This window comes from Mauremys reevesii, unplaced genomic scaffold (assembly GCF_016161935.1).
Source record: "Mauremys reevesii isolate NIE-2019 unplaced genomic scaffold, ASM1616193v1 Contig55, whole genome shotgun sequence".
Taxonomy (NCBI): Eukaryota; Metazoa; Chordata; order Testudines; family Geoemydidae; genus Mauremys; species Mauremys reevesii.
Window position 1 is genome coordinate 416,756 of NW_024100868.1, and position 19,151 is coordinate 435,906.

The following is a 19,151-nucleotide window of genomic DNA, read 5'->3' on the forward strand; positions in this document are numbered from 1 at the left end:
ATTCTAAGATGTACTACACAATTGAGCTTTGTAAGTTAATAAATATACATAGCAGAAACTACAGTAAAGGGTCACGACATACAGAAATATATAGCAATTTCTTCAATATCTTTGTGTCACTGTTAAGAGCATCTGGACCTGTATAACTCCTCTATGGTTCAGCAAGGGCACCCACTCTAAACTCCTGGCTCCTCGGCCATCACCTCTCTTGGATGGAGATGTGCATCTTTCTCCCTCCTGACTGGAATATTTCTGGATTGCACAGTTCTGTGCATATACTGTGACCTCCTCAGCAAAGTCAGCCTGCCTAAGCCAGCCTGCTTTACTTTTATCCTCAAAGACAGTAAACAGTGTAATTGCCCACAGTTAAGTTACCACACAGCTCTTTCTAAGCAAACACATTCTTAAGGTGAAAGCATTACAGAGAAAACATTAAAAACAATAAAAGAACCTATATGCTTGCTAATAAGGTTACCAGCTATTACCCCCAACTCCAACAAGGGCTCTGGCCAGTGAACAGTTCTTTAAACACTACACAGAGGTTTCTCCTGTGACCACAAGGTCATCACAATTTTTGCTGACAACTAGCCCACCCAGTCTTATGGGGCCTCAGTAGGTCAATGTCCTTCTAGCCTTTCCCTAAGGATTGGGGCATCCCTTGAAGCAAATTCCCTGTCTGCTTGCCAGATCAAAAGAGGCTTTAAGTCAGTTTGAAATTAGGCTATTTATTTGAAAGTCCTTTCTTTGTTAATTGGTGCCCAGAAATAGTTTGAATTAGTATTTGCTAGACTATCCAGGTGGTGGTATCTCTCTGGAGATGCTACAACCTGAGTTAATCTGTTTAATCATCTCCCACTGTTCTTAGTTCCCAAAAGATGTGGTCCCACTCCTCCATGGAATTACATATAATCCCTCACCCACAATGTCAAACTTAGTTCAATAACGTTTGTCCAGGATATGGTTATATCTCTTACACTTTGCATTCAAAGGTGCATTTGAAAATGTCTGCTGAATCCTTATCTACCCACAGAAACATTCTTAATTTCCTAGACTAAGGTGAAGTTTTTTGCCTATAGCAAATTACTGCTATCACATAAAACTCTTAATTGGAAGGTCCTGATATGTTCCATCTTCTGCAATGACTCTTTCAGGGCCTGATCCAAACCCCATTGAAGTCAATGGGAGCCTTGAATCAGACCCTCAAACAGCACAATCATTAAAAAACCAGTCAGTTTTTAAGTGTCTGACACACTGCCTGTCCCCCAAACTTCCCCTGGAGAACCCAGATTCAAACCCCTTGAATCTCACCAGAGAGAGAGAAACAGCCAGTTCCCCTCCCCCCGTTCCCTCTCTCCAGCCTGCTCAGGAGAGATTACACACCGAGTCAAATCCTTGACTCAACACAAAGAGGGACTCACCTCCCCCTCCCCTTCCCTAGTCCTGGAGAGAGATACCTTGATTCAAATTCCTTGAATCAAACAAAGAGGGATTCACTTCCCCCCCCCCTTCCCCTGAAAATCCAAACAAGGGAAGAAATCAATCAAGTTCTAAAAAAGAAAAGATTTTATTAGAGAAAGAAAAAAGTACACTTTTATATATACAGGGTTTAACTTATAAAAACTGGAGAGACTTCCCCTCCCTCCTCCTCAGAATAATCAGAGTAACAGCAAACAGAAATAAAGAATGTGGAAGAATTTCCTTCAGCAAACACACAATTCAGCAAACACACAATTTGTTGCCCTCCAGTGGAGGGCAACAAAAATCATTAGGGGGCTGGAGCACATGACTTACGAGGAGAGGCTGAGGGAACTGAGATTGTTTAGCCTGCAGAAGAGAAGAATGAGGGGGGGGTTGATAGCTGCTTTCAACTACCTGAAAGGGGGTTCCAAAGAGGATGGATCTAGACTGTTCTCAGTGGTAGAAGATGACAGAACAAGGAGTAATGGTCTCAAGTTGCAGAGGGGGAGGTTTAGGTTGGACATTAGGAAAAACTTTTTCACTAGTAGGGTGGTGAAGCACTGGAATGGGTTACCTAGGGAGGTGGTGGAATCTCCTTCCTTAGAGGTTTTTAAGGTCAGGCTTGACAAAGCCCTGGCTGGGATGATTTAGTTGGGTTTGGTCCTGCTTTGAGCAGGGGGTTGGACTAGATGACCTCCTGAGGTCCCCTCCAACCCTGAGATTCTATTATTCTATGAAGTGTTTGGATACATACACACACACACCAAATTTTAATTTGAGCATTTCCCTCAGCATGAATATTCCTCTTCAACAGAACTGGTATGGTAGAAGCTTCACTTTAGTCAAATCTACTGGCAACTGCCAAGTTCTCTTTGTAATGATGTGCTTATTTTGCCTTTTCCACTTTCAAATAAATACAAATAAAACCCATGCAAAACGTCTTTTCTGTGGTGTTTGCCATTCCGTGCTAAGAATTTTCATCTATATTTTTGTAAATTTTCCAAGATTATGTACATTTTTAGTTGATCAAAGCCTCTTCTGCCCCTGGAGTTTTCAGGCACCGTGAAGACCTCAGTTGATACAAAAGACAAACCAGTATTTTAGCAAAGTGAATTCCAAGGTGGTCAGGCAATTCAAATTGAAACTCTCTCTTGTAAAGATACATATGTCCACCCCCACAGAGCTTTGGTGAGAAATACAGCACATGTGCAAGCCAGTTACCACTTCCTATGTGGTGTCAGCCGAAGAAGGCACATAAGCGTCCAGTTCATGTACATGATATCTGCGACACACCCAGGGTAGGACACTGCTATGGGGTGATATGCTGTTCTTTTTCTCCCCTTTAAATATTCTCTTGTTTGAGGAAGAAAGCCCTGCAAGATAGAATTCTAACAGTCATTTTGTGCCTCATTTATTCACTTCAGTGTAAAATGAGGATGCTCAGCACCTTAGGATCTCACTTTGGGAAAGCAAAATACTACAAGTATCAGAGGGGTAGCCGTGTTAGTCTGGATCTGTAAAAGCAGCAAAGAGACTTGTGGCACCTTATAGACTAACAGACGTTTTGGAGCATGAGCTTTCGTGGGTGAATACCCACTTCGTAATGCACCCACGAAAGCTCATGCTCCAAAACGTCTGTTAGTCTATAAGGTGCCACAAGACTCTTCGCTGCTTTTACAAAATACTACATTGCATCTTAAGAAATAAAAGTATTGACCCAAAGTGTATTGATGGACCCTAGCCAGCTACCAAAGGCCTGTGACCTGGATTCACAAAAGGTCCTTAGATGTTGTGATGCTGAGCATTGCAACACCTCACTTTTGGGCACCTAGAAATATACAGGAACACACTGTGATACATGTGCACACTGAGTTAGGTGTCTAGGCTCCTTATACCAGGAATGGAGAGAGACAGGCAGAATGGGATTCAGAGAAGCCAGCATACTAGGCAGGGATGTGTCCTAAGCCCCGCCCCACTCAGGGAGATAGGAGCCTGAGTCCAGACTGCACAGATGTGCTTAGCCCTGATAGCGATTCACGCATAGGAACCCCTATCCTGGAGGCAGTCAGCTAAGGCACGCAAGCCTCTTCTTGTGAGAATGAGTTAGTCAGGTGCACAACTCTACACAAAACAAACAGAACAGAAGGTGGTGGTGCCTACCTCTAACCAGGGGTTAGAGTACTTGTCTGCGATGTGGGAGAACCAGCTTCAATTTCTCTCCCTCACTTGATAGAATCATAGAATCTCAGGGTTGGAAGGGATCTCAAGAGGTCATCTAGTCCAACCCCCTGCTCAAAGCAGGACCAAACCAACTAAATCATCCCACCCAGGGCTTTGTCAAGCCTGACCTTAAAAATCTCTAAGGAAGGAAGGTTTTTGATAAGGAGAAAGAATTAGCACCAGGCTCTCCCAACACTCAGGAGAGCATGCTCTAATCATGGGGTTAAAGGCTACTCTTATAGTCACCTTCCTCGCTCTCTCTTGTTGAAGTTGTTCCACTCTGGATAAATAACTAAAAAGTGACTGGAGATGGGGGACTGGACCATAGGTCTCCCCCTCCCAGGTGAGTGCCCTAACCTGTGGACTAGAGTTACTGTCTTGGTATTTAAAGTTATTTTACTGTGTCTAAATACTTAAGTAATCAATGGGACAGGAAGAGAATGGATGCAGGATCCAGTTAACCTGCTCCACTCACTCTTTAATTATTTATCCAAACTGGAACAACTTCATCAGGAGAGGCAGAAGAAGCCTCACATCGGATTACTATGCCACAAGAAACATAATCCCAGCAAAGGATGTTTTCATGGTACGTCCAGTTCCACTGAAAACAGAAAGCTGTGGAAACCTCATGTGAAAAGTCTGTTTGCTCAGGGTCTGAGTCTGTGTCTTTTGAAGTGAATGGTAAAAAAAAATGCCACTGACTTCAAGACTAGCAGCCCTCAAGCTTTGTAAAAGTTTGGATGCCTATTAAAAAAAAAACCCTCATAAGCCCCCAAATATTTTCAGACAAGTCTTATATGTCACTAATTATCAAATAGACTATACAGCATGCAAAATAATCAGTATGATTATTCTAATACATTTATCCCTGTTCCATACAGACTCTTCTGAGATGCAGGTGGCAGGGTGAAAAATTGACTTAGCCCTTCTCTCCACTGGGATGTTAGTCACTAGTGTAGTGTAGTTGCCATGTGGCAAATTAGTAGTGTAGATACAACTGACATCAGTGCAGTGAGGTTTGCTCTGGGACAGCTTCCCCTCAACTAGAGTAAGCTTCCCCAATACAAATCACACTGAACCAGTATAACTCACCAATGCAGCTATACTGGTGACTAAAACCCTAGTATAAACAAGGCCTGAAATTCACAGTAAAATGACATGCACTTGTACATGTCCTGAGCAAAGGGTGCCATATAAAGTATAATATCCAAAGCCTCTGTCACCACTAAATCTTGGCCTCAAATCCAGCAGCTCGTTGTTATTCACAGAGTATGTATGCTGTCACAACATTAAGTCAAAATAGCTATGTGATCATCAATTTATTAACACAGCATATAAGGCATTGCCACATTTGTCACAGAGTAGCCATGTCTACTGTTCACACAGCAGATGATATCACCACCATGTAATTTTCACAATACTCTACCATCACCTTTTATTCTTACCCTATCCATGTAATCTCCATATTGTTCTAATATTAGCTGTGTCATGACAGTAACCAGATGTATTTTACAATGATAAAATAACATCTCAAAAAACTAAAGAAATTACTCCAGGAGCTAGATTCTGAAAGGATAAATGTACAAGAAAATAAATTGCTCTGCATCACTTGGGCAGAATGAACGCTCATCAGATGCCTTCCCTGACAGTGTGATCTCAGTGAGGACTTCTCCCTGAGATGGTGGGATTGGAGCTTTTACCCTTGAGCAACCCTTTGATACCTCAGCCACCACTCACCAGGGGCGGCAGGTTTGTATAATTTTTGGTGGTGCCCAGAACGGGTCCCAAGTCCTCCCCATCCCACCCCAAGCCTCTGGGAGGGAGTTTGGGTGCGGGAGGGGGTTTGGGTGTCAGCTCTGCGAGGAAGTTTGGGTGTGGGAGGGGTGTGGGTTCTGGGATGAAGTTTGGGTGCTGGGTGCAGGCTCTGGGCTGGGGCAGGGGGTTGGAGTGCAGGAGGAGGTGCAGGGTGTGGGTGCTGGGAGAGAGTTTGGGTGCAGGAGGGGTGCAGGCTCTGGGAGGGCGTTTCGATGCAGGAGGGAGTTTGGGATGCAGACTCTAGGAGGGAGTTTGGGTGCTGGGTGCGGCCTCTCGGCTGGGACAGGTGGTTGGGGTGCAGGAAGGGTGTGGGAGGGGGTTTGGGATGCTGGGTGTGGAAGGGGAGTTGGGTGCTGGGTGTGGGCTCTGGGAGGGGGGTTGGGTGCTGGGCAAAGGCTCTGGGCTGGGGCAGAGCATTGGGGTGCAGGAGCAGGTGCGGGTCTGGGCCAGGGATTAGGAGTTTGGGATAAAGCAGGAAGGCTGCCCTGGGGCTGGGGTGAGGGGGGAGAGAGGCTGACTCCCCCCAGCCCTCTCCCCACTGGCAGCAGTGAGCTCCGGGGGTGGAAGCGCCTCTCCTGTTCCCCCCCCCCCCAGCATGACACTCACCGAAGCCCCCTGAGGCTGCTGCTCAGAAGGTCCAGCCAGGATAAGCCCCTCCCCCTTCAGAATCAACTCAGAGTCGCCTGCCGGGGTGAGGGAGCTGCCATGCACCTCCTCCCTCCGCAGGCGCAGCAGCCGCCTTAGCCTGCCCCTGGTGCCGCTCCCTTGTAGCCGGCAGGGGCTGGCAAGGAAGTGCAACATGGAGCTGCAGGGGGAAGCCACCCACTGCCCAGGGCAAGCAGGGTCGCTCTGGGGGAGGCACGGGGGGCAGCAGGTGGGGCCAGGGGACACTCAAAGGAGGTGCACAGGGGTGGCAGGCAGGGCCAAGGGAGAGACCCGACCCCGAACATTGGTGGAGCTGGGCCCCCGAAGGCCCTGAATTTGCTGGAGCCCGGGCACCATGGGCCCATACAACTCGCTGCCCCTGCCACTCGCCACAAAACAAGACACATTCCTGCATCAAGTGGTACATCCTTCATTCCTGTATCAAGTGATACGTTAATATAGCTATCTCTGCTGCATTCCTTAACATTCAGGGTATTTCATTCTATCAGAATACACAGTGTCTACTATTTTGCAGTTGGTTATGGCAGAAAGCACCTGAGAGGTCTATCCATGGGGTGGAATGTTGAAAAGCAATATTACCCTTCATTTGAATGGGCCCTCAGTTAATAAAGGAGTTAGAGATGGAAAAGAATTATTTGGTATCATCTAATCCATCCATGGTGTCCACTTTTTGTAAATCCTTGTAGACAGCTTTCAGTCCCGTCCAAGTAGCTGCCATTGCTGCAGGTCGAAGTCTTCTCTTCATATGTATGACTGGAAAAAGCAGCAAAAGTGGGGGGTCATGGGTGACAAGACTTTTTACCACCCCACCCTTCTCCTTATGGTGGTACTGGAATGCTTCCTTGTCACAGACTTCATTCACTCAAAGCTGTACAACTTCATAACTGAACCTTGAGGCCACCTTCATAACCACCTTGAAGTCACTCAGAATGATTGTTTCTGTTTGGTTGGTCCCCGTCAGTGCAGCCAGTCATAACATAGAGAAGCATTTGAGTGGTGCAGGGTATATTTGTCAATTTCAAGGTGGTGAGTTGGGAGTCCCTTCTGGATTCTAGTGTTTATTTCAGAACTTCCCACCCTCTTAACTACATTCTGCATTAAAAAAAATTAGAGAAACCCCTCCCAATGCACACTTCATTCTGAGTTCCAGAGGGTCAGCCCTTGTATCCCCAAAGAGGGGCAAAGTCAGAGATCCAGTCCTTCCCAGTACACAGAGGCATGCTTCAGAGCACAGTGTAGTCCCTGGCGAGACTCCCCAAATCAACGCCAGCCACATCAGCATATAGTTCAGGCACCACCAGCTCAGGCACCTGGAGCACCACTTGGTCATTGCTGCTCTTGGCTGCTGTTTGCAGGCGCTTGATCAGCTCTGCGGGTGGCGGCCGGTCCGTTGCATTCCACCGCCAACAGGACTTCATGATACCATACCTGTAAGACAGAGGAGTGGTGAGAAGCCAGGAATGAGGCACAAGGACAAATTTATGCTACAAAGTAATCCCCAACCCTCACTGAAAACTCTGGAGACCACACCTCGATGTCACCTACATACACAGCTAGCATAAGGGACCTTTGAAATCTGCACACATGCTAGTATTAGAATTCACCTATGAAAATGGAATGGGGGAGGAGGGTTCATGTTCGTTAAGTCATACCACTGCCTTCCTTATTGAGAGAGCTACCAGGACTCCTTGTTGAATATCCAGGAGCTCTTTTGTCCAGGACTGATGTCAACACAGGAGGTACTGTTCCACTAGGATAACTCATTCATTTAAGGGAGAATTCCTTTATTTCCAGGGGGAATGAACAAGTTATCATCAAGGACACTCCTGTACCATTTGGAAGACCTGATCACTGCTTTGACATTTCCTCTCATTTCTGAGAGTCAAGAAAACCAGGTTCAAATTGGGGTAGACCCAGATGGAACAACAGCACAGCAGGATCAGGGGGATCAAAGTGGCAAGAAGAAACTTCAAGAAAAGGAAAGAGACTTTTGGGCAGTCAAAGTTTCATACAGTGGAGTCCCGAAGAGATTAAAGAGGGTCTGTTAGAGCACATCTTGTTGATCCTCCCATATCACCCTAGCCAATAAATGATTGCTGCCTAGTCTATTCTCCAGGCTTTTTTTGAGTCTTAGTTTTAAGTGTCCCAAGTGACTGGCCTCCTCTATTTCCTTCCTTCCTAGTCTCATAGGGTGTGATTTTTAAAGGTATTTAGGCACCTAACTCCCATTTAAATCTATGGGAGTTAGGTACCTACATCTCTTTTTTTTAAATCTGTTCCGTAGTCCCTTGCTGTTATTTAATGTTCCCTGATATCCAGCCTCAACTTTCCTTTTACTCACTTTCATCCAGTTTAGCCCTTGCAATACTCTCTTTTACCAATACCAAAGTAAATAACTTAGCTCCCTTATTATTTACATCCTACAAATATTCTTGTCCATTCTATCCCCCTCAGATATAAGAACATAAGATGGGCAAAACCAGGTCAGACCAATGGTCCATCTTCAATGGCCAATGCCAGATGCTTCAAATGGAGTGAACAGAACAAGGCAATTATCAAGTGATCCATCTCCTGTTGCTCAGTCCCAGCTTCTAGCAGTCAGAGGTTTAGGGGTTGCATCTCTGACCATCTTGGCTAATACCCATTGATGGACCTATCCTCCATGAACTTACCTAATTATTTTTTTAACCCAGTCATACTTTTGGCCTTCACAACATCCCCTGGCAATGAGTTCTACAGTTTGACTGTGCATTGTGTGAAGAAGTAGTTCACTATGTTTGTTTTAAACCTGCTGCCTATTAATTTCCTTGGGTGACCCCTGGTTTTTGTGTTATGTGAAGGGGTAAATAACACTTCCTTATTCACTTTCTCCACACCATTCACAACTGTATAGACCTCTATCATATCCCCCACTTAGTCCTCTCTTTTCCAAGATGAACAGTCCCTGTCTTTTTAATCTCTTCTCATATGGAAGCTGTTCTATACCCCTAAGCATTTCGGTTGCCTTTCTTTGTACTCTTTCCAGTTCTAATATATCTTTTCTGAGAAGGGGCGACTAGAACTGCACACAAAATTGAAGGTGTGGCCATACCAAGTATTTATATAGTGGAATTATGATATTTTCTGTTTTATATATCCCTTTCCAAATAGTTCCTAATCTCTCTAGTCAAATCTTTCCTTCACTTCCTTTAATAATTTTCAGAATTCCTCACTAGTCTATCAACATCTTTCTGGTAGTGAAGTGTTCAGATATAGACTGAGACTGAAAAAAAGAAGAAAACCCTCAGTAAGTAGTAGCAAGGACAGTATGTGATCTTTGAGGGAAAGTGTAAATACTGTAAAACAGTGGTGTGCAAACTGGGGGGGGGGGGGGACAGTGCCCCTCTGGGGAATGGGGTGCAAGACGTTCCCTGAGAGGAGCACAAAGAAACTGGGATCCCATGGGTCCCGCTGGACCTGCTGCCATAATAGCAGAAGCAGGGAACAGAATGGGTATTGCAAGATGGAATTAATAAAATAGTCCTCCCATGCCACAAACAACATGAATGCCCTGGCCAACAGACGCCACTCTCCAGCACCAAGCTCTAAAGACAGCACCATCGCCAGCAACAGCGCAGGAGTAAGGGATTACTTCAGATTACAAGTAATGGGGGAAGACAAATTCCATGAATGGTAAGAGGGGCATGACTGGAAAAATTTGCTAACTGCGGCTATAAGAGCTTCTCCATGCAGCTCTGAGCTGGGAGCAGAGTATGAGCCCCACCACTCAGATCAGGTTAGAAGAAGAGGAAGCCCCTTACATAGCTGGCTGGCAGGTGGAGGGCCTCTTCATGATCTTCCATCTCTGAAGGTGTTGTAGGATATCAGAAGGTGGCACCTCAGGAAATGGTGGAGCCCCTGGAAGAAAAAAAATGAACAACAAAAGTTAAAACTATCAGGGGAAATGATTTCCAGGTTCCAGCTCCTACGTGAGGCCTCTACTCTTTCCTGGCACAAATAAACCAGTGAGGTTGTGATGCCAACTTTCCTTTAGTCTCAGAGAAATGCTGAGTGATGAGTCATAAAAGGTTAACACCGGTGGCTGGACAGTGTAGTGTCACAGAGCAAAAGTAACATCTGTCCATTTGTCCAGATTTTTCCAGGATGAATGATTCCTTTAACGTCGCTGTTCCAGATGAAATGGTTTGGATGCCCCAGTTTTTTGCAACTCAGAAATGACAGCCCTAAACTACAGTGTGGAATTGTGCAGCATAAAGAGGACAGATAGAGTGTGGGGAAAGGAAGGTGAGGAATAAGGGTGACACACTGTGGCCACACACATGAATTGCAGTCTTTTAATCCCTTACATTCTTTATTCTTTTTTGGTCTTTCCTATCTCTCTCTTCTTCACGTTTGTCAGGCCAGAAAAAGAGAGGCACATTTTTAGACAGGCATAAGTTGCATCCTTATTTGGGGAATATGAAGATAACTGCTGGAGAAGCCCCTCTAAAAATGTGCTTAATGTCAGAAATGGAATCTGTAGGGATGAGATAGCACAGAGTTTAAAGAATGGGATATGGAACCTTTCATTTCTAGGGCAATGTTTGCAGACTAACTAGGGGGACTGGATGACTCAGGAATAGTGTGGAATAGGGTACAGAGCCTTTCTTTTTTACGTTATCTGACACTAGGTAAGTAAATGCAGAAAGATATTCTCATCTGAAGGCTGTTCTGTTGTCTCTGTAAAATAGGTTGTAGAGGTCTCAGTCCAGTTCCTAGCAAACTGCCAGTTCCTAGCAAAGAGAGGTGATCACATGATGTAAAAGACACCATGGCCATTTCCCACACACTCTTGATTCTGATGTTGCATGCAGCAGCAGAAGAATGTAGCCCATCTTTTTTCAGTAGCCATACTGCCAATGTAATTGAGGCCCTTAAGTCAAAATTTTCAACCTTGGGTGCCTAAGGTTAGGCACCTGAATCCATATTTATGCTCCTAAATAAGTGTCCTGATTTACTGAGGTAAATCCCATTGACAGGAAATCCAAAAGGAGTAGTGGATGATCTAAACCTTTTTAAAAAATCAAGCTGTTTATTTAAATGCCTAAATGTATGCATTCAGGTTTGAGACTCTTAGCCTTAGCTGTCCCTTGACACTCCCTCCTTTCCCTAGGATTTTATTTTTTCTCCTTACCTAATGTGATCATCTCATAGAGTAAGATTCCAAAGGACCATCTGCAAGAAAACACAATGTCATTTCACTGGCAGCTCTTATTCCCACCTTTAGCCTGAAGGCAATTGAAAAAAGCAAGGTAGCCATTTAAACATATGATAACAATGAGTGTGAGCTGGGGAAGTGAGCAAAGGGAGGAAGGGGTGAGCCGCCAGGTGGAGCTCCATGCTGGAAGCAAGGGTGAGCCCTACAATGGAGTTTTGATCTGGGGATCAGAACAAAGTGTTGTGTGAGGAACTGAAAGTGATAGATAAGGTTTGAAATCCAAATATAGTTTCACCCCAGAACAAACCATACATGTCTGACTTGATGCTGGGAGGTTTCATTAATAGCCGCTCTGGTGCCTGCCACTTGAGTGGCACAATCTGTGTGACACAGCTGGTGCCATAGGTGTGGGTTTCATAGGCCAGGCCCAGCCCACAGAGCTTGGCAGTGAAGTCAGACTGGATCAGGACATTTCTGGCTGCCACATCCCCATGGAACAGCTTCTTCTGCTGGAGAAACTCCTGGCAAGTTGGAAAAAGGGGAAGAGTCAGTCTTTTTTCTTTTTAACTGACTGAAAAAATCAATTAATTTATGCCCTTTTCCCCCACCAATGGTTCATGCACCATAGTGACCTGAGTCCCTGGCAGCCAAACATGTGGTGAGTGTACCTGGCACACCTACATAATACCACAAAGAGCTTTTACCAGAGGTATATTCTCATTGGTTAGACCAAGAAGTTCCAATACAATGCAAAGACCTATGATGCTTCCCTCAGCCCTTTGGCCTTTCATGCAAAATTCCTAAGGAAACTCACTTCAGCTACCATCACTGAAAGCAGCCACCTATAGTGAATATCCACCAGCAGGAGCATCACCTAATCCACCGGGGGGGGGGGGGGGGGTAAACCACCCGTAGTGGTACTTGCTCCTACTGAAGGGAAAATCCACCAGTCAGGTGATACCCACTCCTACTGGATGGGAAAATCTGCCAAAGAGGACATTCTATTCCTAAAAGAGTGAAAATCACTAATCGAGAGACCTTTCTCTTCTACTGAGAGGGAACATCTGCTTTAACTAGTGAGAAGTGGGAGAGTGAATCCAACCAGTGAGGGAATCCAGTCCTGGTGAAAGGGAAAATCCAACAGTGGGTTAACCCATTGCCTCCTATCTTTTCCTTGTTACTCTTGTGTTTGCTTCCCCCTTTCTTTGCTATAACATTTTCATTCATGAAACAGAAGGGCATTTGGGGTTTTTCTAATAATATTCTGTTCAGCATTATTATTGTATTTTTCTAGCTGGGTTAAATATTTCTATTCCAGTATTTTCTAAAGGCCTCAACTAAGATCAGGCCCCATTGTGCAAGGCACTGTACAAACACATAGTAAGAGAAACTCCTGCCCCCAAAAAGCTTACAATCTAAATAGAAAATTATTATTATCCCCATTTTACAGACAGGTGACTGAGACACACAGAGCTTAAGTGACTTGCCTAAATTTGTGACAAAGCTGGCCATTAAACATTGATGTTTTGAGTTTTTGTCCAGTGCCTTAACCACAATACCATCCTTCCTTTATTTTTATCTCTTCTGTTTCTTAAGCGCTTCCATTTTTAAACTACAGTTTTTCTAATTAAATGTCAGCTTGTGCTACTATGGCAGGTAAACAATACAGATTCTTGAATGGAATTAATTCCTGGCCTGTTTCAAGGATTAATAGAAACAGGCAGTAACAGTGTCTTATCAGATCTAGCAGGAACTAAAACCATTTTTTCTTCCTATTTAAATCTAGTAAACGTAATTTTTATTGGATTCTAAATTTGAAAGAATAGCCTTCCCCAGGTTGGACTCCAATGTTAGAGTGGGTTTCCGTCTCTTTCTTTGTCTTTCCTATCATGATAAATGAATCAAGATGTAGCTACATCAGACTTACCAAGGCAGCTGCAACCTGCTGCCCGACTTTATATACCTGCCTCTCTGTGAGGTCATACGGGATACCATCCATGGTCATTACGTCCTAGAGAAAGAGAAGCAGAAAGCACATCAAACAAATGCCACAGTAGAGCAAAAGAGAGGGAATGCTGCTTCTCTCTCTTGAGATTCTGGTTTCAGCAAATGGCACCATCTAACCCTTCCATCCTCCTACAGGCATCACTCTCCTTATGCCCCCCATGGCAAATTGGCATTATTGGCCCTGCTTGAGATAATTATTCTTTATAAACATTTATAATGTTCAGGTATTGCATCAAACACAAACATGGAAGAGGTAAAAAGGTGAATGGTTAGACAATTGAAGGGTAGGTGACGCGTAGGAGGAGTGGATGGCTGGTAGGGTAGGTGAGTGATGTAGTGGGCATAGCTTGTGGGTAAGTGGCAAGGAAGGGGAAACGTGACATGAGGGGAATGACTAGGTGGAAATATACATACATAAAGCAAGAGTTGTATTGTGAATGGATGGATGATTAGAGAAGTCTATGGATGAATGGATTAAAAGAATTACACATGATAAAGATATCTTCTTAAATAGATGTATGTAAGAGACATGGACAGAGGTGGAGGATAGACATGATAACTGGTCTGGCATTCACTTCCTCAGACTCACCCTGCGGCAGGTCCACAAGAAGTTCAGGAGGTCCCCATGGGACACATCCTCCAGGATCATATAAAGGGGCAGCTGGACTACACAACATCCTATCAGTTCAACCATGTTATCATGATGACCAAGGGACTGATGGAACTTAATCCTTCCCAGGAAATCCTTCACCTCACTGGGTCCAGCAGTGTCTGAAAGTACCAGAGAAAAAGACAGTATCACCACAGGGAGGCAAAGAAGAGCAAAGATCCTATTCAATAGTCTCAACAGAGAATCAAAGAATGATAGGACTGGATGGGACCTCAAGAGGTCATCTAGTCCAGTCCCCTGCACTCATGGCAGGACTAAGCATTATTTAGACCATGCAATACAACCTCCTTTAACATGCATATATACTGCTTGTGACTAAACCCTGCTAAGACCAAAGTTTAACCACGACTAGCTGACATGATGATGAACACTAGTTGTGCTTGTCTACAATGAATGCAAAATCATGGTCAGCATCTTGTCATCTCACATCTTTTCAGGCATGTTCAAATATGATCAAATTCTGTAGAGACGTTAAAGCCATAGAGAGAGATTGAGAGGTACACAGAGAGAGCGGAATCACTGGCGGGATGCAAACAGGAAAGCAGGGTAGCTCACAGCAGAGAAAGGCAGCCCCTGGTACAACTGCTAAGAAAGAAAACAGACTCAGAGCTAGAGAATGGGGAATTTCTAGTGGATTCACACTAGTGGGTAACAGAGAAGTGTATACAAATGGAGCACTCCTGCCACCTGTGTTACCCTGTAAGGCTTTCAGGATGACTGTCTTAGTCTTCCCAGGTTTCCCAGTCTCAAATTCCGCTCTGTAGATTCCCCCAAAACTGCCATTGTGTATCAGCTCCAAGGACCCTGGTATGAGTCTGTCTTGTGGTATTTCCAGCTCCTTCAGAGTCAAGGCTGCAGATCTTAGTAGACTCTCCACAGTTGTCTCACTCAGCTGGATATAGGTGTTCTCTGACTCACTGTGTTCCTTCTGGTTCTTGTCCTTTGCTGGCAATGGGGCAACAGCTGTTGCAAAGATGAAAGCCAAATGAGATATAATTGTTTGGGGGATGAATTTTTCCCTTTTACATTTTGCCACTGGCCATGAACTGTTCCCTTTGGCTCATGCTCTATTATGATTTTCGGAATCATGGATGGGAAGTGTTATTTGGTCTCAGGTAGACCAGCCCATAAGGAGACAGAGGACTTTGCTTCCCCAGGACTCCCACACAACCCGGCTGAGAGGCAGGACAAACTGAGACCTGAAATCTATGGTATATGTAACTATGAAACCCTTGTTTTCTGGGTACTGCATCTTTACATGTCTAAGAACCCTGCCTGTATGTAGATACAGCAGCCATTTTGTTCTCAGAATTGCTGTAGATTGTTACAGAGAAGAGACACACAGTGTCCTTAGAGACTTTACTTTCATTCTTTCTTAATTCCCTTAATATGTACCAATTAATAAGTACCATTTCATTTTAGACTGGAAGTACTTGTTCTGCTCTTTGTGCATGGATACAAAACAAGCTCAAATCTGGGTTTCTTGATTTAGCCACTTTGCAATGCACCCCAACTCTGTAGTGTTGCCAGCCACAACTGAGTGGACTCCTGGGAATTGGCCACTATAACTGGGAATCAAATCTGTGATACCCACACAGCATATGCCAGCCAATCCAGCCTCATAGTGCTCCTAGCCATAGGACACCATGACTAGAAACTGAACCTGGATCCACTGCAGTGCAGAGTATTAACCTCCAGATGGCACTGTGGCCAGCCTACACTGGCCCTGAAGGAAGTGAGAGACTGCAGCTTGAAACCATGTCCCCTGCATGACAGGTCTCAAGTGATTTTACCATTATGCCATCTAGGGTGACCAAATGTCCTGATTTTATAGGGACAGTACTGATTTTTGGGTCTTTTTCTTATAGAGGCTCCTATTACCCCCCATTCTCTGTCCTGATTTTTCACATTTGCTGTCTGGTCACCCTAATGCCATCTAACTCTACTCAGAGCAGGGTGAGATGACACAATGGTCTAAGTACCTGAGTCTTCTCTATGCCACAACCTCCACCATTGCTACCACTGGCGGAGCTGTACCAGTGGTGAACTAGAGGTCCCAATTTTCCTAATTTAGACAAGGCCATTGAGTGCCAAGTTCATGCTCTTCAGTTCTCCTAGTCTCTGACAGCCCTGGGGGTGGGAATGAGAGACTTGCCATTGAACCCAGCTCTCCCCCCTTTGTTACCTTGGCTTCTGGGCAGTTGCTGTTGCTTCGACCTCCAGCTTCGATAGCGGAGCCAAAGGATCACACCTAACAGGATGACAAAGACACCCACTAGAAGGACAGGGATGATGATCACTTCAGTCTGGTACTCACGCACAACTGTCAATGGAAAGAGAAAACGGGGAACAAGGAGTAGTCGTTATTGCACTGTTATTGCTCAGTGAAATCACAGTGTGTACAACACTCCCACACTGAACAGAGTCTGTACAACACCATAACAATAGTCCATTCTAGTAATTTTCAACATGAAGGAGCTATCTATCCATTCTGTGCTCATTGCATTAATATCTAAGCACCTTATCAACTGCTAGCCTGATTTCCAGAGGGGCTGACTATTTAAGACTCCCACTGTAGTCAAAGGGAATTCTTCACCTCTGTATATCAGGCCACTTCTTTAGGTGCCTTGTGGTGGATGGGATCTCCTGGAGCAGGGCTGCCCAGAGGGGGTGGCAAGTGGGGCAATTTGCCCCAGGCCCCCATGAGAATATAGTATTCTACAGTATTGCAACTTTTTTTTATGGAAGGGACCCCTGAAATTGCTTTGCCCCAGGTCCCCTGAATCCTCTGGGCAGCCCTGTCCTGGAGTCCCCCCACCCAGACCACAGTTTGGGTTGCTTCCTTCTTCTGGCACTCACAGATTCCTACCCCTGCTTGGGGTATACAAGAGTCTCTCTAAAAAAATAACAACACACACATCTTACCCCGTCTCCAGGGGCAGGAAAGACCAAAATAAAAAAAAAAAGAGAGAAATACAAGGCGTTCAATCTCATGGGCAAACCTTGGTCCCAGTTTATCTATAGGCATTTTATTGTCATGATCAGGAGTAGAGTCCTTCCCTAGACCCTCCCTCCAGCTTTTTGGTAAACATTCACTCTGTATCTGGTTCAGGCAATCCCAGGATCAATGACTCCTCCCTCTTCACTAATCTATCCCTGTAATCAGCTGTCTCTGAGGCATAATAATCTTCCCCAGTTACCAATCCTTGGACTGGAGTTCACTTCTTAAGCTTCCCCTCCAGGCACAGCAAGTCTTGCAGATGTGTGGACGAACCCAGAAGAGTTTATTATCTTCTTCCTCAATAGGGTGAGTGCATGCCCCCCGCCCCCACTGCCACATACTTGTATATGAAGACTGAAAGTATTAGCCAGTACATTTAGGGATCATTCACCAATGAAATACAGCTGGCTCTGGGGTGGAGCCTGGCAGCCATTCTATGTCAACAATGCTGCACAACCGTGTAATTGAAGTGAAATGAATAACTTCTCCCATTAAAACACTGGGGTGGGGGATATTAGGGCGGAAGGGTAAATTAACTGGTTTGGAATTTGGCCAGAATGCTGTGGTTAACATCCTTACTCTCTTGGGTCACAATACTCTGGGATGCTGCCATTCTCATATAAAGTGATAAGTACCTTCAACTCCCAATGAAATTAATAAGGGCTGACGGAGCTTGGCACCTACCAATATCGGTCCCTTGAAAAGTACCATGGGATCTTTAAAGACCACATGTGGTCAAGACCTCATCTATATGTCTCAACCAAAAGGTGATTTCCCCTAACCTCCTGCAGGGGCATTGATTTCAGTAGTGATTCAGAAGGAAGAGACTCTTCTAATGAGTCACAAACAGCATTTCTTGCAGCATCTGAGTTTCCCTTGATGGTCTGCCTATCTCAGGTATTTCTAAGGTATCCATCACCATTTTTTCTAGGCACTGTTCTAGCTAACTCTCCCATCAAATGCTGTCCAAGCCTAACCCTGCTTAAACCAGAACAGATAAGGCTGCCAAGCCTGCAGCTGCAGGGCATCCCAGTGAGAATGCTTCTATGTTGTTTATTGCTTATATTCTAGTGCTACTAGGGTCAGTGCAACACTGATGTGGGCTGACTCAGAGCTCTGTGATGATAATAATTTGACCCCCAAGTGGAATTAGTATACCTCCCTTTGAACCCTGGTGTTACATTGCTCCTCCTGTTTAACAAGAAATCTTCATCCATCATTCCCCTATCCTTTCCACCCAGCCATATACACCACTTCTGGAAACATATTCTTTGTTCTCCACCCTGAGTGACAAAGCCAATACACTCAGATGGAAAGGCAAAACAGATGGGGGCAGGTGTGAAGAAGAGATCATGCATTGGGACTTACTGCAGGGGAGGCCCAATCAAATCACTTTCTGGAGGTGAGGGTGGCTCACAGTTGACTGAGCAGGTCCTGCTGCTCAGCTTATGAGACCTGGACACACACAAGTAAAAGGCAAGGAGACAGTTTCCTTGAATCTTACCACATAACTTGTCACTGCTGTTGCATTCCAGTAGCATGCGTCTGAGTCTCCGTACGTCCCCTGCCATGATCAGCTCAGTGTGAGCATGTCCTTCACCGCTGGAATTTCCACTGCACAGATATGAAGCATTACCATAAATACAGTGGCAGGACGAGATGGTTGCTGGGAAAGTGTGTGAGAAGCTATGCTGTTCAACGTCTTTGTCACTGGTTCTAATCTAGCCTCAGATTAGTGGGAGGAAGCAAATCAGAGACTTGGAGAGCTATGGACACCTAGGGGTTAATGGTCTAATATGGCATAGTCAGAATCAATTTCTGGTGATGGTATCTCAGTACTGGAGCAGAGGCTAGGTTTGTTCTTACTAAGCCTAGGTTTGTTCTACAGTACCATGTGGGAGAGTCAGGTACCTCTCATTCCTCAGGCAGGCACATGTGCACAAGTTAAGAGACATTAGTTTACTTATAAGTAAATTATCTGTGTAAATCACATTTCAGATGCTGGAATAACTCAGTCTTTTATCTCTAGGCCTATAAAACATCAAGCACATATGCATAAGACACCACATCACACCATTCTACCTGGTATTCCTGACCAGAGTGCTTGCACTATGTTA

General features: G+C 44.9%; 1 protein-coding gene across 1 annotated transcript; it reads right to left on the reverse strand.

Moving 5' to 3' along the window:
* Nucleotides 1-7,340: 7,340 nt before the first annotated feature.
* Nucleotides 7,341-18,648, reverse strand: LOC120394395 (tyrosine-protein kinase STYK1-like; the record flags this gene model as incomplete). Its single annotated transcript, XM_039518632.1, has 9 exons — nt 7,341-7,587; nt 9,960-10,056; nt 11,333-11,373; nt 11,669-11,877; nt 13,284-13,367; nt 13,953-14,134; nt 14,730-14,996; nt 16,219-16,356; nt 18,539-18,648. Coding segments are annotated over 9 exons (1,333 nt in total), but the record flags the coding sequence as incomplete, so codon positions are not given.
* Nucleotides 18,649-19,151: the final 503 nt, after the last annotated feature.